The sequence below is a fragment of the Parus major genome, chromosome 18 (genome assembly GCF_001522545.3).
Source record: "Parus major isolate Abel chromosome 18, Parus_major1.1, whole genome shotgun sequence".
NCBI lineage: Eukaryota > Metazoa > Chordata > Aves > Passeriformes > Paridae > Parus > Parus major.
This window is the reverse complement of record NC_031786.1, coordinates 2,677,054-2,701,675: the sequence shown is the minus strand read 5'-3', so window position 1 is coordinate 2,701,675 and position 24,622 is coordinate 2,677,054. Positions and strand designations below refer to the sequence as shown.

Sequence of the window (24,622 nt, the reverse complement as noted above, 5' to 3'; positions counted from 1 at the left end):
CGCGGGCGCGCAGCGAGCTCCGGCTCGGCGGTGAGTGGCAACTTCGGGGGCGGCGGCCGCCGCTTCTTCTGCTCCAAATACGGATTTTTCTTTTTTTCCCCCTTCCTAATTTCAGTTGGTTTCTTAAATTTTTATATATTTTTTTTTCCGATATCCTTGTGGAGGGGTGCCCGCGCTGCCGCCCTCCGCGGGCGCGGAGCCTCCGCGCTGCCCGTGCCCGCCGGGGCTCGGCTGTTGCTCGCGGCTCGGAGCCTCCAAGTCGCTCCGGACTTTTTTCCCCCCCTTTCCTCTCCCCCTCCGACCTCCCTCCTCCCAGCCCGTCGCCATTTCTGGAGCAGGTTTTTATTATCATTATTATTATTATTATTATTTTGCACGGCGGGAAGCCCGGGGCTGGGGGCTGCCCACCTCCGACCCCCCCTTCCCATTTATTGCCCCTTTTTCGGAGCCGGGCTTGCTGTCCTCGGCTCCAGGGGGGATGCGGGGGGCCCGGGATGCCCCGCAGCGCCCAGGTACGACCGCTTCGCCTTAACCCAGCCCCGGGGGTGCTTTTTTGGGAAGGAGGGGATCCCTGCTCCAGCCCGGTTCCCGCAAAGAAGCGCCCCAAAATCGCTTCTGGCGGAGGGGGGACACACGGGACACCCGCGGGGCGGGGGAGCGGGGCTGGGGTGAGGGGCAAATGGAAACCAGATGCCGGGGCAGGGACGCCCCGAGCTGCCGAGGGCTGCGGGGGGGCCGCGCTGACACCCCCGCGCCGGCCCCGGCCCCGCTAAAAGTGCGCCGGGAGTTCAGCGGAGCGGATCTGATAGTCGCGATCGGGGCTGGCGATAGAGCCGCGCTCCCTTGCCCTGCCTCCCTCCCTCTCTCTCTCCTTTTCTTTCTTTTTTTTTTTTTTTTTTTTTTTTTTTTTTTTTTTTTTTTTTTTTTGACTGTGAGGAGTTGAAAAGCCTGTTTACTTTTTGCCTTTGATGTTGGGAGGATCTGGTTTTGATTAGATCAATACTCCTTTTTTCTTTCCCCCCCCCCCCTTTTTTTTTTTCCCCCCCCCCCTTTTTTTTTTTTTTTTTTTTTTTTTTCCTTCCCCTTTGCAGAGAGGAGGCTCCGAGGATCCCCTGCTGACTCCAGGCAGAGGCAGGCAGAGGCACAAGGCAGCTCCTGAAGCAACTGGGAGCCCCTCTCCCCAGCGAGCTCCGGAGCCATGAGCAGCGCCGTGGTCCTCGCCCACCTCCCAGACCCCAGCAGCAGCTTCAGGGAAGACGCCCCCCGACCCCCTGTCCCGGGGGAGGAAGGAGAAGCACCATGCCCGCAACTCGGCAGCTCGTTTCTCCCCAAAAGCCAAAGCTTCAAGGCCATGCCGGTGCCTCCTGCCCCGCGGAGGAATGAGAACGGGCTCGGGGAGCCGGAGGGCAGCGCGTCCCCAGACTCCCCTCTGGCCAGATGGACCAAATCCTTGCATTCCCTGTTGGGAGATCAAGATGGTGCCTATCTTTTTCGGACCTTTCTGGAAAGGGAAAAATGTGTGGATACCTTAGACTTCTGGTTTGCCTGCAATGGCTTCAGGCAGATGGACCTTAAGGATACCAAAACTTTACGAGTAGCCAAAGCTATTTACAAAAGGTACATCGAGAACAACAGCATCGTCTCCAAGCAGCTCAAACCTGCTACCAAGACCTACATAAGGGACAGCATCAAGAAGCAGCAGATAGATTCCATCATGTTTGATCAGGCACAGACTGAGATTCAGACTGTGATGGAGGAAAATGCTTACCAGATGTTTTTAACTTCTGATATATACCTCGAATATGTACGGAGTGGAGGAGAGAATCCCGCTTACATGAACACCAATGGACTGGGGAGCTTAAAAGTTGTCTGTGGTTATCTCCCGACCTTGAATGAAGAAGAGGAATGGAGCTGTGCAGACTTTAAAAACAAAATCTTGCCTTCAGTAGTTGGACTATCCAGCAAGACGTTGAGGGTTACAGCGAATGTCAGAGCCACGGAAACGATGGAGAACGGATACAGGTAAGGGAACCCCTGGAAATTGTGCTTTGTTTTAACTTTAAGGACTTTGAGAGTGCTTTTCAGAAGGTTGTTGGGGTGGGAATCGAGGGGAGGCAGGGCTTCCTGAAGGGCTGGCAGCACAGCTGCTTCCCCACACCTCCAGACACTGGAATTTGTGGGGTGTTGTCTGAGTGTGGGGTTTTTCCTCCCCTCTACAGAAGAAAACAGGATCCTGTGCTCTGAAGACCCATTGGCTCTTTCAGTTCTTTTATAGATCAAAAACTTCATAGCAACTATGTCCTCCGGACATACGTTAATTATTGGTTCAACTTTCAAACCTATTAAGAGCAGTAGTGGAGTGGATCATAGAGACACATGAATAATGAAACCTACCAGTTCCCCAGCTCCACCATCAACCGGTGTTTAACCATGTTGGTTATGTGGGAAGCAATTGTGCGGTCGTGGAAGAGGAAATGTGTGCACTGACTGCATCAAACTCTGCAACTTGGGCAGAATCTGCTTTTATTTTGACTCTGTGTGTGTGTGTGATGTGCAGCTTCTCCATGGCGCGGGGTGTTGGTGTCATGTCAGAGCCATCCAGGGTGGCTTTGAGCCAGTGCATACAGGAGGGTACCTAAAATTGGAGTGTTTGAGGTGGTAGAGGCACTCCAGGTGTGGCATAATAGATCTTTTGGAAGGTGCTTTGGTGCTGGCCGTGAGCTCAGGGCTGACCTCGTTAGGAGGTGGTTGTCTCCACGGGGATGTGGGCAGTGACAGGGTGTCCCTGTGCCCTGGTCTCGGGGTGCATCTGCAGTGCCAGACCCTTCTCTTTTGTTGGAAATGTTGGTGGTACAGCGGTGTGAGGGTGAGGAAAGTAGAGCCCATCTCCAAGTGCATGGGGGGGATGGGAAAGAGAGACTCTGATGAGCAAATGATGAGTTGTATAATCCTCTGAAAATGTATTCTTTCCTCTCCCCACCCTTGCCATAAATGTGGATTGTTGAATCAGGGCTGAGAGGAGAGGGCTCTGCTGCAGATGTGCGCTCTCCTCCGCCGGCCCGGCAGCCTGGGGGTTGGTATGGTGAGTGTTTGACATGTCGTTTACAGGAATTTTGAGAGTGTGTCTGTGATTCATGGACATCAAAGGGCATCAGGCTTCTCCCGGGGAGGCTTTGCTGGAGCGCTCCTCTCCTGCCCCCGGAGAGCTTCCAGCTGTGCCGGGGGATGCTGGCAGGGTCCCCCGTGCCCCGGAGGATGCTCCAGAGCCTCTCTGGGGCTCTCCCCGTGCCGGAGGCTGTGCTGCCGGCCCGGCGGGATGGAGGTGCTGGAGTGGGGACAGAAGGGATGCTCTCCATCCCGGCGTGGCTCCGGACCCCTCCTGCCGGGGGGCTGCGGGGGGGCAGCGCTGGCAGCTGCTCCGTGGAGGGCTTGGGCTTTGGGATCCTCATCTCGTGCCTGAGCGGTTCTGCCTGAGCATCTGCTGTTCTCCAGAACTTGGTTTGAACTGCTGCCCTTCGCTGGCTTTCCAGGAGGGGGATGTTTGATGCTTTTATCTCTGAGCCTTTGTTGGGATTCAGAGCTGGAAGGGCTTGGCTGTATGTTCTACCAGAGCTGCAGGCCGTGCTAAACCCACATGTGCCTTGTCCAGGAGAGCTCTTGCAGCGCCGTGGCTGCTTGCCTGATTAGTGCTGGGCTTTTTTTTCCCGTTCTTTTTTTTTCCCCCCCTCTTTTCTTTTCTTTTTTTGTCCAGGGATTAATGCAGCTTGCTCCTCACATGTCAGATCTACCCTCCTAGGACATTAGGTAGTGCGTTTTGCTTTGATCACCTTCTGTTGAATTTCCAGGAGCTTTTGCTCTCCATGGGGCCAAGAGATCTCAATGCAAAGAGAAGGGAGGTCAAGCTGAGATGCTGCTCAGTTCCTCCCGTTTGTGAAGCCACTTGTGCGTGCATGTGCTCGAAGCTGATGAGCATATGGATGGGTTATCTCTCATCACTCAGCGTTTAGGATCGCGGCTAGGATTGGAGCTGAAGCTCGCACAAAGTCTTTCCTGGTGAGTGGCCAAACCACACCTCCCTCATGTGTGTGTTGGAATTAAGGAATTTCTGCTCAGCGTGCTCTGGTTTTGAAGGGCCGTGCAGGCTCCCGTGGGTTTCAATGTGATTATCCCGGCGAAAGGCGCGAGCCCCGGGCTGAGCCCACCTGAGGGTGGGAGCGCAGCAGTGTGGGGCCAGCCTGGTGTGTGCAGGGGAGAGCACCTGGGAACCCCAGGGCACGGGGTCACGGCCAAACCCACGCCAAACCCACGCCAAACCCACGGGAGACCGCAGCAACCGGACAAGCTGAAAGACTTTGCTTGGCCCCAGCGCCGGTGATGGACAGGAACAGGAGAAGTCAAGTGAAAACACAGAGTTTGCACCTGGCTGGGGAGCAAACTGCTGGCTGTGTATTTGCAGCCCTAATACAGGGAATATTTTAAAATCAGGACCTCCCTCTTGTCCTCCCGGGCGACTCCCCTCCCCTCTGGGCTGTGGTGTGGTTAAAACTGGCCTCCCCACGCTGCTGTGCTGGACCTGGCCCCATGCTCCAGGAATTCCAGCTATTATTTATACGCGCTTCTAAATTTATCACGCACGACTTTGTGTACACAGCGAGCGCCTCTTCCTTTGCTGTGCCGCCGGGGCAACGTGGGCTTGTTCAGCCCAAGGTGGACTCATCTGCCTCCCATTAGGCTCCAACATCAGTGGGACTGGCCTTGCTGGGGGAAGGCTGGGGCTTGCAGATGGCCTTCTGCCGGCTCCCCGTGCTTCCTGGCCTTTGAAAGAACCCGCTGGTGCAGCTCCTTGTGTGTGAAGTTATTGGAACCAAGTTTGGCTTCAATTATTGAAGTAAATGATGCCATTGTAAAGCTATGCTGCAAGCACTGTTCTACAATTAGAGCATGGAAGCTGTGATTAACATAGTTGTGTTAAAATATACTTTTTTTCAGGTTTGTGCATGTGTGGTTTTTTTTGTCTTTTTCTTTTTTTTTTTTTTTTTAATGTTTTCAAACCCATGGTTGCCCAGTGATGTTTGTCCCAAGAAAATACTTAATGAGATTCAGTGCTGCCTCCAACTGCTCCTTGTAGAGTTTTTCTCTCTCCGTATAAGCCTGTGGTTTGACTTGCCCAAGTGCTTTCATTTCTAAAAGCAATCTGACAATAAAAAAACACCCCCCACACCCAAACTTCACCTTATAACAGGGGATATGACCTGGAGCCCCAGTGAAATTTTCAGGGCATTATAATACCTCTGATATGGCCATTGCCTAACATAGCAGAGAGAGGGGGAGCATTACATGCTGTGTGTCATCGCATCAAGATAAGAATAGGCCGAGAAACATCAGACATTCTCCTTGAAGCTCCAGAGCAACTGCTACCTGACAGCTGAAAACACTTTGCATGTTGAGTTTGGAGCTGGGCTGTGTTTGTGTGTGCAGCATCTGTGGCAGGAGACCACCGCTTTCCCTGGAATTTAAAACCCTCGCAGGCAACTTGATGCATCTGGCTGCAATTACTGGAGTAAGGTGGTCAAATTAAAAAGGGGGGAAAAGGAAAAAAAAATTTAAAAAAATGTTAAAGGTAACAAAACAGCCCCCACTGGTTTTTGGAAAGGATGGGGAGATTTCTGTGGGGCACTGTTGGATGTGGGATGAGGACTTGAAATATATGTCAGCTTTAGGGGTTATTTTTTTTGTCCACGAGGTGTTGGTAGGTGAATGATGCTGCAGCGCTGCTGGGAAGATGAGTTAGTTCCGGCCACTTTCTCTAATTATATGTTTGGACACACCTCCCTCTCCCTGTGCCATACCCACACAGACCTGCTGCCTCCGCCCCCAGCTCAGCCTCTGCAGGAATCCTCCTGCCAGAGGAGCCAGATCCAGCCCCTGGCTGTGACAGGGTGACAGACACCTCCCAGCAAGGTGCTGCTCCTGTCTGGGGAGCACCCACACCCCTGAGCCTCTCAGAGCATCCTGAGCCTTTGTGGTCCTCAGATGCGCTCTCAGGAGCTGAGATGGTTTCAAATCAAGTTGTGGGAAGAGCAGCATCCCTTACACATTGATCCAAAATCCCACCAGGGCTCTAGGAAGGGTCTCTGGGACTGCACATCCCTCTGACCTGGAGCAGAAGACTCCATGGTTTTTAGAGGGACTTTCTTGTAGTAGCAGCAGGATAACTTTGCTTTCACCCACATGTGGAATTAATTTATCTTTGAAGATTTAACTTCTTTCCTGTGGCATTCCTTACTATCTGATTTTTTTCCCTTCTTCTTCTTCCCAGATATATATATTTTTTAACATCTTGATCTCCCCATCAGAAATGCCTTGGCCTCCTTGGAAAGGAATGCAGCTCTGGCTGGGCTGAATACCTGCCTGCAGCCAGCCCCACGCTGCTCATACCAGAGAGGCCCATCTTCCCTACCAGCCTTCCCCCTCCTTTTTTCAATTTTTTTTTTTTTCTCCTTCCCCTTATTTTTTACAAACTTTAGCCTCGCTGAGGCTCCTGCTTTTGGTGCTGGGGGAGGAGGGATGGGGTGATGGGGCACAGGGATGAGGATGGAGACAGAGCAGGGCAGTGGGAGGATGTTGCTGTCACTTGAGCCCAGCTGGTCCCTCCAGCCCCAGGGGGGCGGGAGATGGAAAGCCCATTAAAAAAACCTGCCGAGCCTGCTGGCACATTCCTTAGGCCCCCAAGTCCTGGGTAAGTGGCCCTAATTATTAAAATCAGCAGTCCTTATCAGATGACAAGGCCTTTTGCTTTGATATACAAAGGCAGAAGCTTAACAACCCCATCTTGCCCTGGAAGAGGAACAAAATGTGCACCTTAACATGCGGCTTCCAAACCTCCCTGCATAATCCCCTTATCACCTGCCAGGATCTGTATATTGGTCCTGGCTGGGAAGTTGGAGTGCTGGAGGCAGCGGGCAGGGGGATGCCCTCAGGCCCCCTGTGCAGTGACCCTGCCATGGTGACCTGGCCCTGCTCCATCACAGCCCATGTCACTGCCCATGAATTCTTCACTGACCTGCTCCTGGCTGCTCAGCTCAAACATCCAGGCTGGGCTTTGGGTTGGCTTTCCTGGGTAACCCAGAGCTGTTGGGGTCAGTAGTTCATGTGCCCATTAATACAACGAGCTGTGCTGGCCTCTCCTCACATCCCCCATCCATCCTTCTCTTCCCCACCCAACTCTACGCAAAAAAAACCCATCAGGAAGTTCTCCTAAAAGCTGGGCCTTTTTGTTGTGTGTTTTTATAGTGCCAGGAAGGTGGCATCCTTCTTTGGGAGGCCAAGCCTGGGGCAGCAGATCTCAGCCCTGCCTTGTGTAGTTCCAGGAAGTTCTCCTGGTTCAGGCAACAGAGATACCAATAACTCGTGTTTCCAAGGGAATCCCCACCCTTGTCTTCACAGTAGAACTAAGCATTGTTGGCTGGTTCCTCGTGACTTTCAGTGGGACTCGAGATGTGAACTTGGACTTTTACCTGTGGGTGCCAACAGCAAAACTCCTGCTGACCTCAGCAGTGCAGCATCAAGCCTTAAGGACTTGAGTTTTTCGGGGTATCCAAGGATGCAGAGGCGCTTCCTGGGATTTTCTAGAGCACTTTAGAAGATGCTCAAAGTCTTTCAAGTGGTGCTCTGGGTGTGTTTAGTCCGAGTGTCCTGGTTTGGGCAGTGTGCTGGCTGAGGTCTGAGCAGCGGATGGTTGGTTGGTTCTGAAGAGGTTGGGCCATGATGAACGTGGTTCCCACAAGGATGGTGCTGCCACGAAGGCCAGGACTGTGTGGTAACTGGATTGCTGTTCTGTCCAGGTCCTTCAAGAGGAACGACCCTGTTAACCCCTACCACGTGAACTCGGGCTATGTCTTCGCGCCGGCCACCAGCGCCAACGACAGTGAAATCTCCAGCGATGCCCTGACGGACGACTCCATGTCCATGACCGACAGCAGCGTGTGAGTACCTGGTGCTGGCCACAGTTTGGGCTGGGACACCTCTAAATCAGCCCCGTGGGGCTTAGGGGAGGGATGGGCATCACCCTGCTCGACCCAAAGGGGGTGTGTGCCCCAGCCAGGGCACGGCAGCCTCTCTCTCCCTCTCTCGCGCCGTCGCCGCAGGTATCGGATGCAGGGAAATAATGAATCCCTCTCTTGCCATTTTGCAACTGCAGCTGAGCAAACATGTTCTGCCCTGGCCCATGGTGCTGCCTGACTAACCCAAGGAGTGAATGAATCTCCCTGAGCCTTTGTCTTAAGGCCAGGCTTCCTTAAGTAGTTATCAGTCATCAAAGAGGAGATTACTTCCTGTAGGAAGTACTTTCTGTAATTAACGTTTGTCGTTAATGTCAGAATGTACAGTAATAGGGCCAGTGACCTGAAGGGGCAAATAGCTGCTCATCTGGTGTGGCTGGGGCAGTCTTCAAAGGGCCATTTGGATGGAGCTGCATGGATCAGGTGTGGGTGTTTCAGCAGCAAACAGGCATGAGAGAAGATGCTGTGGCTGAGCCCAGGAATTGCAGGATCTGTCTTCTCCTGGCTGCTGAGGAGTGTGGGCTCCTCAGTTGGACTGTCAGTTTGCTTTCCCCAGCAGGACAGAAATGGTGCTTTTGTTTCTGTAGAGGGGACAGTCAGGCTCACTTAGTGCTCCTAAGGACCATTTTATTCAGCTGAGCAAAAGGCAGATTTTGTATTTCATGATTTTCACTTAAGTGCTCTAGAAGGGCCCACCTGCAAGCAGAGTGCTGCCTTGCTGGTTTTTCATCTTGAAACTTCTCCAGTGTCTGTGTCAGACATGTCCAGTGGTCCCTGTGTGCTCCTCAGAGAGATTTTAATGCCTGGTTTTTGAAATCAACATGCGTGAAGATGCACAACGGAAAACAGGATTTACCAAAAATCCTCGATGCATAAACAAAAAGCCCTTTTTTATTTTTTTTATTTTTTTTTAACACACATGTGTGTTTTGAACCGATATTACAGAAAAAAATAGTTTGTTGTCCCAGCAGATTCCCTTATTGAACAATATTGGCATTAAATAAAAGAGCTGAATCATAGGGTGACTTCTTTATTTCTTCTTACTGGCTCTGGTTGTATGTGATCATGTGTCAACAGAGCATTCATTGGGTTAGTCATTTCTGGACCAGTGTAGGGTCACTTGGGATTCACAGGGCTAGGATTATACCCTCTCTTCACAGCAATGCCAATTGTAGGCCTTATACAGATGAGAGCACTGAGTGAGAAATAAAGTGCATGGTGGATGAAAGGCTTAACTGAATCGCTTTCAGCCCATTGTTAGTCCAGGGGAGCTTAGCGGGGATGAGAGGGCAGCAGCCCGCTTTGAAATTTGCTTGAACAAGTGAATAGGAGCTCCCCATAAAGCAGCGCCTGAAAGGAGCTGCCTGTTTTTTCCTGCTGTAACAATGGCCCGCGCAGGCTGTGAGAGTTTGGGGAAGCTTGGCTGATTAAACTGCCCTCAGCTCCAGGCTGGGGAGCCCGGGGGTGGCACAGGGAGAGCTCGGGCGGCCGAGCCCCCGCGCCACGCTCCGGCCTTGGGGCTGCCAGGGGTGAGCTGGGGCTGCCAGGGGTGAGCTGGGGCTGCTGGAGGCTGGCCTTGAATTAAGGCTGATGTAAAACTTGCTTTGCTGCTGCCAGCACCTCTGTAGAACAGCTGGCACTGGCTGAGCTGAGGGCACAGAGCGGAGCCCAGGTGCTCAGCCTGTCGGGTTCTGGCCCCTGGAACGGGGGGCCTCGTTCTGTTCCAGCAGTGCCAATGCAAATTAGGTCTTTTGGCTCGTATTGGTATCGACTGAAGAGGAAAAACTTGTTCTGGAAAAGTCTGTCAGACATAGCAGTAAAGTGAGTTTGGAGTTTGTTGGTTTTTTTTAACAAATCTAAGTCTGAACTGCACTGGGATTAGGAGAAATCTCCAAATAATGCAAAATCTGCCTTCTTTATTTTATTCCAGAAGCCAGGGATCAGTCTGTCCCTATATATTTTGTAGTAGCCACAAAGCATCATGCAAATTTCTATTTCCATTTCTTNAAAGGGGATTTTTTTTTTATTTGCTTATATCTTATTTATGGATTTACTTTGGACACAGGGGAATGCTGCTGAGCAAACTTCAAATATTACCTTATCTTACAAACCAGGCTTTTGATGTTGGCAAGATCAGAGGCTTGTTTCAGAGCCGTTGCCAAATGAAGATGGGAGTGAATGCATATGCGCATGAGTCTGATATTTCAAAGCAGCAGTAAAACTACATTCAGGTTAGGTCAGGCACATCTGAGTCAAAAGGCTAAGATAATTGGCTCAGCTTAAATGGCAGCTGACTGGGTAGAAGACTTCAAACTAGTGTTTCCCCCAGAAACAGATTGGCTTAGCCCCAGCCTGGTTAGCTGAAATGTTTATAATTAAACTCTACTATTTAGTGCCTCAACTCTGCAGCTCTTCAGCCGGCAGCTTTTAGTAGCCAGGAAAGTGAGTGCAAATGTTGGCTGTTGGAGCAGGGGGAGAGGTGGCACCTGGAGAGCTGGGGTTAACCCTTGGCCTGCCCCAAAACCTCAGGCCAAGTTCAGCTCTTCCATTTCAGAGGTGAAATCCCCCCTGCTTGGGGGCTCTGCTGCTGCCCCAGGGTTCCCCCTGCCCCCCATATCTCTTGCAGGTGGCTCCAGCTCCATCCATCCTGCAGTCAGGGGTCACTCCTTGGTCACCCCTTCAACCCTGGCCTTGTCCCTTTCCCCCCTGTTTTCTAGGAAAGGGTTTAGACAGCACTCAGCAAAGTGGCTGCTAAGGTCCCTTCCCATTCCCCAGGCTGACTTTCCCAAGCTGCTCTACAGCCTTCCCATCCCACAGAAATACCTCTGGGTTTTTTTAATTTTTTTTTTTTTTTTTTTTTAAATTCTGCATGTTGTTACAAGCTCTACAGCCTTCCCATCCCACAGAAATACCTCTGGGTTTTTTTAATTTTTTTTTTTTTTTTTTTTTTAAATTCTGCATGTTGTTACAAGTTGCAGAACTCTTCTGACGAGGCAGGGCTGTGGAAGCAGGGAGCTGGAGGTTTGATGTGGGGCTCTCTGCTGTAACCAGAGGGATTTTAGGGGGAAGGAGCAGTTCTTGTATCAACCTGAATGAGGGCAAATCTTAAAAGTGAGGAACCTGTCCCAGGACTGTCCCTTTGGGCAGAGATGATCCCTGTGGAGCTGGGAACTTGGGGATACCCCACAAGGAGATGTGTGCCACAGCAGAGGGGCTGGGGACAGCATCTCGTGCTTGCAGGGCTGGAGGGAGGTGGGGAATGCAGGAGGGCTGCAGGGCTCCCTGGTCCCTGTCCTTGTGGTGGACAAACAACCCCTCAGCTGCTTCCCTGCTCCTCCCCAGCTGGCCTCTTGGGCTCCATGGACAGAGGACACCTCCTTTTCCACAGAGTGCGTTAATGGGATTCATCCCATGGGTTCACTTTCGCTTACTTTTGAAATGTCTGTTTTTCTGGGCATTCCCTGTGCTGAAGGTCATCCCTAAGAGACCCCTGCCTTGGGAAGCCCTAGTTAACAAACACATCTCTGAAGGTACAGGTGGTTTTGTCTTCACCTTAGATTTGCTTTTCCCCCATCCTCCCCCAAAACTAAGACATGTCATGTGCCCCATGCCCCATTTCCCCACGGGTTTGTGGAGCAGAAATGCTTCAGGGAGCAGTGGGGAGGTGCCTGGTGGCCACCAGTGGCTATGTTGACTGTTGTGTGCTGGGCTGCTCCTCCAGAAAGCTCCTGGAGCCCCATGTTGTGCAGTGGGGACATGGGGACAATCAGCTCCTTTCATGTTCCATGTCACACGTGCTCCAAAACTGTGTCTAGAGGAGGTGCTCATCCTGTGGCATCAAGGGCCTCCCAGCATGCTCATTTTTATTACAAAGACTTTCCCAAGTTTGTTAAGATGGGATTGTTCTGATCCTTCACTCCAGGCTTTGCAGCTTCATCTTGCTCATTAATGGCAACTGAAGGCTTTAGCCAAGATCTTCACAAAGCTCTGCCATCGCCTGCTTCGAGCTTTGAGTGGTGGCATCTGATCATCCTCCCCCAGGGGAGGGACACGGTGTCTCTGGTGTTCTGCTGTGTGCCCACCATCCCCATGGCCACGGGAGGGGACACTCAGGGACACTGTGCCACGCTGGCTCCTCTGGCAGCAGTGTGGGGCCAGCTCTGTCTGCTCCTCCTTGGGCTGGAGTTATTTTCTCCTCTCAGGAGATGAGTCAGGTGTGGGGGCAGGTGGATGAAAGGGACGGCAGCGGAGATCAAGGTTCTTCAGGCAGTCTGAGGGAAGTGGTGGAATTAGACATTCAGGATCTCCAGGCATGCTCTTCCTGCTGGCCCCACTGTCTGTGGAAGGCCCTTTCATCCTCACTGGGGTAATTCTTTGCGTGGCTGGGTGAAGATGCCTTGTGGTGCCTGGAGTGGGATGTGCAGGGGGCTGTTCCCACTGGAGAGCCTTCAGCTCCTGGCCTGGTCTCTCCTCGTGGCTTCCTGGCAGGAGCTGGGGTGGCTGTGGGCAGCAGTGTCCTGTGCAGAGGCCATGACCATGTTCACGCCTCGAGGTGTCCTGTACTGGCTGTACTGGCCAGCCTCAGGGCAGGGGAAACATCCTGGATCGTAAATGGGACTGGAGATGGGGAGCAGCCTCTGGATGGCCATCCAGCCTCAGCCTCCTCCTCATTTCCACTCTGCCAGCACTTCATGGGGCGTTCCAGAGCTTGAGGAACGCTGTGGTCCTGGAGAGAGTAATTGGATGGGGAAGAACTGAAAATTAAAGGTCAGGAGCAGAAACGTGGTGTTGGAAGGGCCTTGGAAGCGAAGCTGATGGGATCTTTGGACGTCTGCCCGTGTAGAGTTGCCTTCAGCTTTTGCTTAATTACTGCACATCCATGTGCATCCTTTGGTGACACAGGCTCTTCCCACACCGCCGGATATTTGAGGCTTCAGGTGACATCCAGAGGGCTCAGCACCTCTGGGAGCGAGGGCCTGCGGCTGCCTGGGTGGTTCCAGAGGGGATGGAGAAGTGTCTCAGAGCATGGGGACAGCCCCAGCTGACGGTGGCCTCTCTTCCATGTGCAGAGATGGGATCCCCCCGTACAGGATTGGGAGCAAGAAGCAGCTCCAGCGGGAAATGCACCGGAGCGTCAAGGCCAACGGTCAAGTTTCTCTACCTCATTTTCCGGTGAGTGCAGGAGGGAGCTGCAGGGTCTGGGTGGGCCGTGGGAAATGGGCTGGGCACAGGCACAGGTGGAGGGAAGGGAGCAGGGGAGGAGAGCATTTCCATCCCAGGGTGCTGCCAGGTGTTGGGCAGGAGCCACGTGCTCCCAGCATCGTTCCAAAACCCTGCTTGGGCACGGTCACGTCTGGGTCCTTCCTGAAACCAGCTGCTAATTAGGAGTTTTCAGGGGCACTGAATTTGTCCTGGTGGTTAAATCCCAATTGGAGACGTCCCAGTTGGGTCTGGTGGGAGCCTTGGCTCTGGCCACCACCCTGACACTCCCGCAGTGCCGAGCAGGGCTTGGCCTCGTGCTCATCGCTGCGAGAGCTGGGTGTCTGTCTGTGAGCTGGGGGCGAGCAGGATCTCCCAAAAGTGAGAATTGGCAGCAGATCCATGCCTGGCTTTGAGGGGATCGGATGCACGGTGCTGCCCTGCTCTTCAAAATTAACTCGCTGACTTGCTAATTCATTTGACTTGCAGCCTCTCGATTCCTGCAGTGAATAAACTGTTTACACAGACAAGTATAAACTTATCTTGTCTTGAGATTAATATGCTAAAATTCCCTTTCTGCTGTCTTAAGCAGTAAGAAGTCATAGATGATATTTCTGGTGGAAGGTGGGGGGGTGGTTTATGCGGTTTTTCTTTTTGGTATTTTTTTTTTTCCCCTTCCTTCCTAAAGAAAGTTCTATAGCCTGAGCTTGTAAATTAGATTATTTTGTCCCAGGGCGTGCAAATCGACTTTCTCTGTAAGGCAGTGCTTTGATCAGGGACTGAATAGAGCCAGCTTGTGTAAGAGTGACAATTTCCAGCAGAGTGGCCTTTTTCTACCCTCACATCATTTCTGGAGCTAAGTGGTTGCCGGAGAGAGGCCCCACCTCATCTGGTGGGTAGTATGTGAAAGAGTTGGCAGTTCAGCTTTCTGCTTTCGGGTGGGGGGAAAAAAGAAGGAGAGTGGGGGCGAGGAGTGGGGTGTGTGGGGATGGCAGGAGGGAGGGCAGAGTCAAGTGGGTGGTTTCTTTTTCTTTTTTTTTTTTTTTTTTTTCTCTTTTCCTCCCTTTTTCCTGCCATGTTTGCTTCTTTTGGCAGAAATTCGCGTTTTGCCTTTTTATATTCTGCACTTGATTTGGAGATGTTCCCTTTTTCCCTTGATAGATCTGCTTGAGGCAGCCAAGCTCAGCAGTGTAGCACCGCTAGCCTGCAGCAGCTTTCTTCATTTTCTGTACAAAGAGATGGAGAGGGGGGGGGAGAGATCTAGGACACTGTTGAGACAACACTACCTCAAAGGTGCCCAGTGTGTAGCCAGGAAATAAATTACCAGCACTTCTCTGATCTGCAACCGTTTGACTTCTTTTTTTTTTTTTTTTTTTTTTTTTCCTTTTTTTTTTTTTTTTTTTTTTTTTTTCCCTCCTTTCCCTTTTTCTCCCCCATCTTATTTTTTTTAATTTCCAACTCCTTTCTGTTTATACTCACTTTATTCCTTTAGTTAAAGTCTCTCTCCCTCCCACCTCAGAGGTTTTTTGTTGGTTTTTTTTTTTTTTTTTGTTTTGTTATTTTTTTTGATGTTTGACAACAGTCTTTGAAGATTTTCTACTTCAGAGTAGCTACTGATGGGCTGGTTGTACTACAGAGAGAACAAGCGGGGTTCCTCAGAGTGCGACCAACTGCTCCTGCCGAAGGCAAACGCTGGTGGGGAGGATGTCACTCCATGAGGCCACAGCACTAGCTCATAAAAATCCAGAGCAGCCCATGCCTAGTTGCGGTCGTCTTTTCATCCAAACATGGAGACACAACAAGCGTAGCGGGGCCGGCGATGCCGCGGCGGCGAAGCGCCCGCGCCCCGCGCCGCCCGCTAAACATTGCCTTGTGCCTTCTGTCCCCGCTCCTTGTAGAGGACCCACCGGCTTCCCAAGGAGATGACTCCGGTGGAGCCAGCTGCCTTCGCCGCCGAGCTCATTTCCCGGCTGGAGAAGCTGAAGCAGGAGCAGGAGACCATGGACTGTCTGGAGGAGAGGCTGCAGCAGATCAAGGAGGTAGGATTAGCGTTCCCAGAGCTCCGCGTGCCACCCGGCCGGCGGGAGGGGGCCATTCCCTGCCCACGGGGTGGCGGGGGGGACGCCCTGGCGAGCGCCTTGCCAGCTCCCGACCCTTTCCGTTCATTCCCTGCCATCCCTTGTCTGGCAGGACGAGGAGAAGGAGGGTGCTGAGCTCCCCGCCGGCCTGCAGAGCGCTCGGGACACGGCCAACCCCCAGCACCCCCAGCACCCGCTGTCGCTCCTACCCTCGGGCAGCTACGAGGAGGATCCCCAGGCCATCCTGGACGAGCACCTCTCCCGCGTGCTGAAGACCCCCGGCTGCCAATCGCCTGGCGTGGGCCGGCACAGCCCCCGTGCCCGCTCGCCCGACCGCCTGCCCACGGGCAAGCTGCCACCCGGCACGGCCTCGCTGGCCGCCTGCGCCCTGCTGGGCAAGGGCTTCGTCACCAAGCAGACCACAAAGCACGTCCACCACCACTACATCCACCACCACACCGTGCCCAAGACCAAGGAGCAGATCGAGGCCGAGGCGGCGCAGCGGGTGCAGTGCTGCTGCCCGGCGGGCGGCGACTACTACTGCTACCCCAAGTGCAAGGGCCACCCCAAAAACACCGACCCCCCTCTCTCTCCGCTGGAGCCCTTCGGGTAAGTGCCAGCATCACCCACCCCAAGCCATCAGCCGTCATCCCGCTGCGGTGGGGCTGGTGGGGACGGGGGCTGACCGTGGGCTCGTGTCCCTTGTTGCCACCAGCAGGACGGGGACGCTGCTGAAGAGGCCGGGCCGAGGAGCGGACAGCGTGGCCCCGGTGGCCGGGGACGGGGGGCTGCCCGGCCCCGGTGGGGTGCAGCTCCCCGGGGGAGAAGCGGATCGGGCGCAGAACGTCTGGCAGTGGATGCTGGAGAGCGAGAGACAAAATAAGCACAAGACCCATAGGTAAATACGCAGCTGTCTACAGCAATATCGCTCCCGGTAAATATTTATATATTACATGGGCTGTCTATTTTTACAATCGCTAAAAACAAATGAGACTCTTTGCTCCTCCGGTTTAATATAAAAGCTGTTCCGCAGAACCAGAAAAACCACAAAAATGTCATGTTTTTGGCAATAAACCTCCTTTCATGTTATGACAGACTTTTGAGAGGGAGCGAGCAGAATAGGAGCTGCTATTAAAGTCATATTTTCCAGCTTTTCTAACCCGACTTCTTCCCTTCCCCAAGCACACAAAGCACAAAGAAGGCCTATAGCTCCGACTGCGCCAAGGGGGCCCCCGGCCGCCACCACCCGTGGGGGACAGGCAGCCACCCCCGCGGGGCACAGCCCGCGCACCCCTTCGTGCAGGACCCCGCCATGCCCCCGCTGACACCACCCAACACCCTGGCACAGCTGGAGGAAGCGTGTCGCCGCCTGGCCGAGGTCTCCAAGCCGCAGAAGCCACGGTAACGTCCTCGTCCCGCCAAGGGGACAAACGGGGCTGGGGGAGGTTTGCTGGGGGTGGATGTGGATGTGTCGTGCCTGTCCAGGCAGGGGGACAGCCATGGGGACGTGTGACAGCCTCGCTGTCCCAGCCCCGCCATGCTCCGGCACAAAGAGTCGCAATCCGAGGCTGTTACTTCCACTCTTTTGATGGCTGTAATTTGCCCGCTTTTCCTCTGGGACAGGCTCCAGCTACATAGCAAGTGGGGAATTGGACTGGTTATCGTTCATTTGGGTATGGAAGGATAAATTAGCCCACAGCATTCTTAATTCTTCCTTTGATTGTTTACAACATGTGAGGCTTGATGCAAAGAGCGAACTTAACGACCCACAGGAGACTTCAATTAAGACGAGTTGTATTTCAACAATTTTTTACTTAAAGTTGTTCTTTCTCTTTTTTTTATTTTTTTTTCCCCCTCCTCTCCTTCTTCCCCACTTGCTTTCCCCCTCCCCACTTCAGATGTTCAACCTCAAATCAGCAGAGGGACCGAAACCACTCCGCTGCCGTTCAGGGGGGAAGTTCCCCTTTCTGCAATGCAAGTCTAACGACAGAAGAGTGAGTATTCTGCACATGCAGAAAAGGATTGGGAAATAAATATATATATATATATCTCATAATTATATTTTCATTAAATGGATTGCACTTTGAAAGGAGAGGAAATTCTTATATCTGAAATTTCATCTTTCAAACATCCTTCTTAAAGAAAGAACAAAACATTTTCAAATCTTGTCTCTGGCTCTTTTTAACTTGCATTCCTGTAAAGTGGACAAAGATTGGATTAGTCTAATTACAGGATGGTTCTTTTAACAAGAAATCTGCTACAGAGAGGTCTAAAATGGCCTAAATAATTAAAGTTTTCTTTCTTACCCTCTTCATCTTAAGCAATGAGTAATGTTTGAAGTCCAGACTGAGCCACCTGACTAGAGCCTTTCATTTTTAATTGGTTGACCTTAAGTCCACCAGCTGTCTTTGCTAGCAGCTTTTTTTCTGAAACCACTCTACAAAGACTTAGAACAAATTAGGAAGACTAAATTACTGCGGACTAACACTTTGTGACCTTTTGACATGCCAAGTGTACATTGCCTCAGAAGCAGTTGTAGATTTGGCTGCATGGTATTCACTAGAGTGTTGCCATTTTGCTGGGTAATATTGTTTTAATTATTCTTTAAGAAGCGTTGCTTGGGTGCAAATGGACAGAATCCAGTTAATTTTATCCTCACTGGGAAAAACAAGGTTACCTGGGTGCTTGAGGTGAAGCATCTGGCAGAGTGTTTTGCTTTGGGGCCTGGTGGTTGCAGGGTTTGGGCATGAGGAGGAAGCTTTTAAAATCCTGGGGGTGCAGTCCTGGGGTTTTCTGGGGAGGGTGAGCCCAACATCCATCCCTCAGCTCCCCTCTGCCATGATCCCAAGGGGAAGTGGCTTCAAGCTGAAGGAGGGTGGATTTGGGTTGGATATTAGGAAGGAATTGTTCCCTGTGAGGGTGGGGAGGCACAGGGTGCCCAGAGCAGCTGGGGCTGCCCCTGGATCCCTGGAAGTGTCCCCAGGGCTTGGAGCAGCCTGGGACAGGGGAAGGTGTCCCTGCCACGGCAGAGGGTTGAAACTGGGTGATCTTTAAGGTCCCTTCCAACCCCAACCATTCCATGATTCCCACTGTGGAAATCCAGCAAAAGGCTGTGCAAACACATCCCAATGAATTCCCAGGCAGCACAGGAATATCTGATTTTCAGGTCACACCCAGGATATTTCTGACAGCATTCACCAGCTCCACTGCTGGTTGGAGTGAGGTGAAACAGCCTGTTCTCAGATGGAAAAATAGAGGGTTTTGTGTGTGCTTTCTGTTTTGCAGTCACAAAGAGCCAAAGAAACTGCCAGTTGTTCACACCTCTCAGTCTGGTGAGCTGGTTGTCACCTATTTTTTTTGCGGAGAAGAAATTCCCTACAGGAGGATGTTAAAGGCCCAGAGCCTGACACTTGGGCACTTTAAAGAACAGCTGAGCAAAAAGGGAAATTACAGGTAAGAATGTGTGATTTGGTTGTTCTTTAGTGTGTTACAGCAAGTCAAAAGAATTAGCAGGTATTTTGCAGAGCTGCTGCAGTGACACTTTGGATTTTCAGAGGCTGTGGATCTTCTTTGTCTCTCCCACTCAAAGCAGGAGCAACATGGAGATGGAGAGAGGTGCCTTGGCTGCAGGGCCACCCCTCCCTTCCTCCCCAACCTTTTCCCAGTTACATTAGGACCTGTGCTCCAGCCCTTGTCCAAAAACCTTCAATAGTCTGGGATGGCTTTGTGGCAAAGGCATGGAGCAGTGGGGTTCAGATTCCAAACTGGGGTCAGTGTTCACCTGGGTGCTGGCCTCCTGCTTTGCCTGCTGTTTAATAATTTAATTTTTGATTATTTTTTTTGCAATAGTGTGGCCATAAGTGGGGTCAGTGAGGGGCTGGGATGGTGCTGCTGAGGGGCATGGAGATGGAGCTCACTCCCTTTTCATTAGAAGGGAAAAAAAAACCTCTGCCCTGCAGGGAGAGCTCCACCAACAATACCCAGTTCCTCCTCAGAAACTCCAACAAACCCTGCTGGTCTGGTTTCTAGCTCCCATCTCCCAGTTTAACCAGTTTGCTGCTGCCTCTGCTCAGCTGTGGCAGTACCTTCACCTTGGTCTTTTTGGCTGCCCTTTCCCAGTGGATCTGGGCACTCTTGGGATTCTCTGTTGGCCGCTGCTCCTGCAGGGTGGGCAGGAGAGGGACATTCCAGCTGGTGTTTTTAACCTGCAGATGGTCATTTTGGGTTTGGTACAAGGAATTCCCAGCTCCCTGCCCCATCACTGGCCTCTCTCAAGGTGTGAAAAGCCCAGGCCAGGGCTGGGTGGCCCTGGGCACTCTCAGGCTGTGGATGCCAAGCTGGGATCTCTCCATGGCTCTTGCACAGTGGGGCTGAAATATTCCAGTTCCTCTCCAAACCATCTTTGAGCCCACCCAGCTGCCATTGGATGGAACCAGCCTGCAAGGGCACCCAACCTGGACACCCTGCAGGGCTTCTGGCACCCTTGTGCCATTTTCCAGCCCCTAAAGCCTGTCCCATGGTGCTCCTCATTTGGAGGCAGTCTCCTTGTCCTCACCACTGCTCTGCCACTGCTCAGTGGCTGTGTAGTTCCATCCTCCCCAAAAAAACCCAACTTTTTTTAATGTTTGTTGGTTTTCTGTGACATTTTTCATGTGATGCCCAAGTGCAGGACTAGGCTTCTAAAACCTCTGTGGCCCAAAAGCCCCTCCAGGTGCAATTATTTGTGCCTTGTCGGACTGTAATTACTTTAGAAAATGTTTTTAAGTGACTGACAAGGATGAAACAACGTTTTGCTTAGATCTCACCCCTTTACACCTGGGTAAAGACAATACAGAAATTTATAAAAGGAACTTGGGTACGTGCCCAGTATTTTATCTTGCACAGACACAAGGTGAAACTAATTACACAAATGTGTGTACCTCCAGGGAATCATTTTGATCTAAGCTTTGACTTTTGGCTGGACTTTGAGTGAAACTGCGGGTGACCTTCAGGGGAGAGGTCCGCAGTGCCCGGAGTGGCGTGTGTGTTACGGGCAGGCACTAACTAGGCTGCTTTGGTCACATCTGGCATTGATTTCTTTTTAAGGCACATTTAATAAGCATGTCTTTGAAGCCCTTGCCTTTCATTTAATGCACAAAGACATGCAGAAATGCTCCACTCTCCAAATTCTTTATTGATTGGATCAGTTTGCGAGGCGGGTACCTCGGGCTCCCGCGATGCCAGAGCCCCGCCGGGGCAGCGCTGCCTTGGCTTCCCCACAACCCCCACACCCCCAAAAAAAAAATTAAAAAAAAAAAAAAGAATTAAGCAGTGATTTAATACTGATGGCGTTAACAAAAAACAAACATACATGCACAGAAAAAAGTGGGTGGTGTCGGGTAATCTGGGAATGGCAGCGGTTCAAAACGGAGCTGCGAGGCCGGGCCCGTGTGCCTCGATTGGTGCCAGATGTCCCAAAAAATAAAATTTAAAAAAAAAAAAAAAAAGAATAAAAAAAAAAAGGAGCAAAGCTTGCCACATAAAATATGTTTCAATGGAAAGCCCATTGCTGAGCAAATAAGAGCAGAGTGACTTGTTTGAAGATGTTGTGCGGGTGGATTTTTTATTTTTTTCCCTTTTGCTTTGCCTCCTCCTTTTCTTATTTTTCCTCGTTTCTCTGTGAAATAAGGTTGTAATTATGTAAAAGGTCATAGCGTGTTTTCTCAAATAAAAATTTTGTAAACACAGCCAGGGCTTCGGCTTGGGGAGGAAGTTCTTGGGAAGAGCGGCTGTTATCTGGACAGGGGAGAGGGAAGGGAAAGTTCTTTGTAATTCATTCAGACTTTCCTTGGGTTTCTTGGATTTATTTCAAGGCTGCTGTCCTGGGGAATTGTGGCCTTGACCTGCAGCATGGAAGTTGGTGGGAGCTGGGCCATTGACTTCCCTGAGTGCAGGCTCTGAAGGACTCAAATAATATGCTTTTTCCTCGCTGAGCCATTAAAGATGCAACATGTGTCAATTCTTGGAATTGGAATTGGAATTGGAATTGGCTTGGAATGACTTCACAAAAATACATCCTAACTGTACCTGGGCTAATCAGAGGTGGTTTCATGTCTTTGACTGAAATGAGGGCATCTTTTATCCCCCTACCAAAATAATTTTGATGTCCCTGAAAATAAAGAGATTTGCAGGGCGATCTGGTTATTTCAGAAGTGCCTCATAAAACAAGTCACTAAATAAAAACGTCAGATTCCAAGGCCCTGCTGTGGCTCTTCCAGTTTTAGCAGTGAAAGTGAGCTTCATTTGATGTCCTTTGCCATCCTAAAGAAAATCATAATTACAAATTACCCTTTCTCCCTGACAAACATCTGCCAACCCAAGTTGACTGGAAACTACAGGGGAGGGGTTAATTTTTTTTTTAAATATATATTTTTTTTTATAGATACATATATGTTTTTCTTTGTAATCCATCTGCTGGAATATTTTCCATCCCTGGCAATCAGATGGCAAAGGCCTTTTCCAAGGGAAAGCAGGCATCTCCAAGGAGGTGTTGGGCGGCAGACGGACAGACTCCCTAAATGCTACCCCTCTGAATGGAAGCCCTTCATTTGTGCATATGCAATTAAGCAGCCTTAGAAGGAAGAAAGCTCCAAACGGGATAAAAGGAACCTTTAATCAAGAAGCTGAACGGTCTAATTCAGGATAATAGAGGGGTCCTTACTGTTTGACACAGGAGGGGTGGGGGTGCTTTTTGTCTCTGCGAGCGTTGGCTTCATGATCTAACGACCCGGAGCAAAAGAGCAGGAATGCAGGACACTGCTACTTGACCTCCCCGTGTCACGGCCCAGGGGCTGGACCAGGCTCTCTCTGAATGCTCCTGAGCCTCGGGAAGCCAAGCAGGAGTTTGTGTCCCTTAGCTTGGAGCCGGGAGTGGGGCTGTTCCAAGTCCGGGATGTTTTTTCCAGCGGGAACACCGCAGAGTTTCAGCTCCTGCGTTGCAGGAAACTGGGATGGTTTGCTTTTCATCCATCCTTTTAATAACAGTTGCTAATTTTAATGTTGGGCTTCAGCTTTGAAACAAGAAAACACATGAAAGAAAGAAGGTGGGGAGAGAGGGGAACCTTAAGAATGCTTGGCTTTGAAATCCTATTTATTTATTTTTAAATGAGATATTTGACCAGAAATCACCGCGCTTTCTAATTTTCTTTATGGCTGGGGATACCCACTGCCAGAGTGTGTAATCTACTCACTGGACAGGCTGTTGTCACCCCTGAGGAGCATTCACAGCCCTGCTCCTTCCATCCCACCCCATCCCTGGGCATGCTTTCAAGTCACCAGACCTGAGCACCCCTGGGGTGTTCCTGGAGGAACATCCTCAGGAGGGAGAAGTTGGAAATGTTTGTGGTTATAAAAGAACCGGCAAAGCATCCTTCGCCTTTTTACCTTTGATTTATATATATTTTATTTTTTTTTTAAAAAACCCTGTGTTTTAATTCCCTCTGCCACAGATACTACTTCAAAAAGGCCAGCGACGAGTTCGACTGCGGCGCGGTGTTCGAGGAGGTTTGGGAGGACGAAACCATCCTGCCCATGTACGAAGGAAGGATCCTCGGGAAGGTGGAAAGGATCGATTGATGGCATCTGTGCTTCTCAAGAAAACCTAGGAAAGTCTTTGGACACACAACAGTAGTGATGACAAGGGAAGAGGAAATAAATAAAAAAAAAACAAACCAACACTCTGAAGGAAAAGTTTTGAACCAATGAAGAAAAAAAAAAAAAAAAAGTGAAGTCTACGAAGACTTTGCTGAATTAGCCTTAGAGGAAAAAAATGGCATTTATTATTCATGAGTTGGGTACTGAGATGATAAAAACCCTGGACTATTTATTAGAAACATGACCACTGTTGGCTATTGGAGATGCAGACCGTGTTTGAGAGACTTCCATACATAATATATGATTTCCTGGGGATCTGAAATCTATGGACTAAGAGAAACTGTGTATAGCTTACCTTAACAGTAATCCTTATTGATATTTATTGAACAGTCTGTTTTCCCTTAAGTCCAGTTTTTGGATATGCTGCTTTAACAATGGAGAAGAGAGGGGCTGGGATGTGGGGTGAGGGGAGGAAGGATTATTTTATTTTTTTACATTTTTTTCCCACTATCTAAAATTTACGAGTTTGGCGATGAGCGCATTCGTGATGATTTTTTATTTTCTTTTTTTGGAAGGGGGAGGAGGGAAGGAGTGAGGTCATGCCCAGTATTTCTCCAAGTGAAGATAAAACTTTCCTAAAGAAATAATAATATTATTAATAATAATAATAATAATAATAAAAGCCGAAATAAAAATCCATTCATCTAGAGACCGGTGCATTTTAATCTATGCTGCTCTAATTTGAAATAAAGGTCTTAAGCATTAACTCTATTTAGATGCAATATAACAACAACAGGTTATTTTGTCCATGGATTTCGGCGGGGTGAGGTTTTTGCTTTGCTGCTCTCAGTGCTGCCCAAGGTAGAACAAAACCCCGAGCCTAGGAGAGCTGTAGAAGGAGCCATCCCATTCCCATGTCCGTGTTTAGCACACCAGGAGGTTGAAAGCCCGTGTGGGTTCCACAGAGCTGAAGGTTTTTAGCTGTTCAATGTTAGCACTACTCGTGTTTGGAGGTGTAGCTGCGACGGGGCGCGCTCAGCTCGGTGTGGAGCGTGTCAGTCCGGCTGTGGTGGGGTTTGCTTGGGGGTTTTTGTTTGGTTGGGGTTTCTTTTCTGCCTCGCCTTGAACACCCACAGGCTGTGGGAGATGTGGGTGAAGGCTCTGGAGCTCTGTGGGGTGGGGTTTATTTTTTGGGGGCAGAACAACCCTTTCCCGAGAAAGACCTTGCATTTCAACAGTTGGGTTTTGTGTTGATTAAGTTAATCTGTGCGTTCTGTTTGCCATTGCTACTTTGTGTAAGTCTGTATATATTGTAGAAAATGTATGGTGGAAATATTAATACACTATCTCTAGTGTTTTTTAAATTTAATCAGTACAGTACCTGTGCCTGCATGGTGTTACAGACCATGCGTCGCCCTATATTCAGGGTTCAAGCTTTCCCTTGCTTGTTTAAGGGGTTTATGTATAAATATATTTTATGCCTTTTATTACAAGTCCTGTACTCATGACTTTTGCCATGGCATTTTGTTCTACTTATACTGTAAATTATGCATTATAAAGAGTTTCATTTAAAAAAAAAAAAATTACTTGGTACAATAATTATTGTAATTAAGAGATGTAGCCTTTATTAAAATTTTATATTTTTCAAATTAA

The 24,622-nt window shown here is 50.3% G+C and overlaps 1 protein-coding gene across 2 annotated transcripts; it reads left to right on the top strand.

Annotated features, from left to right (window-relative positions):
* On the top strand, window positions 1-24,622 carry AXIN2 (axin 2). Of its 2 annotated transcripts, none has more exons than XM_015646040.1 (11): window positions 1-30; window positions 1,092-2,022; window positions 7,845-7,985; window positions 13,130-13,232; window positions 15,158-15,298; window positions 15,450-15,946; window positions 16,056-16,235; window positions 16,520-16,738; window positions 17,236-17,331; window positions 18,623-18,790; window positions 22,825-24,622. In XM_015646040.1, the coding sequence occupies exons 2-11, from the start codon at window positions 1,199-1,201 to the stop codon at window positions 22,949-22,951; spliced, it is 2,496 nt and encodes an 831-aa protein (XP_015501526.1). In that variant the 5' UTR covers window positions 1-30; window positions 1,092-1,198; the 3' UTR covers window positions 22,952-24,622. The 2 variants fall into 2 exon arrangements, with proteins under 2 accessions (XP_015501526.1, XP_015501524.1); XM_015646038.1 differs by having other exon boundaries at window positions 16,053-16,235.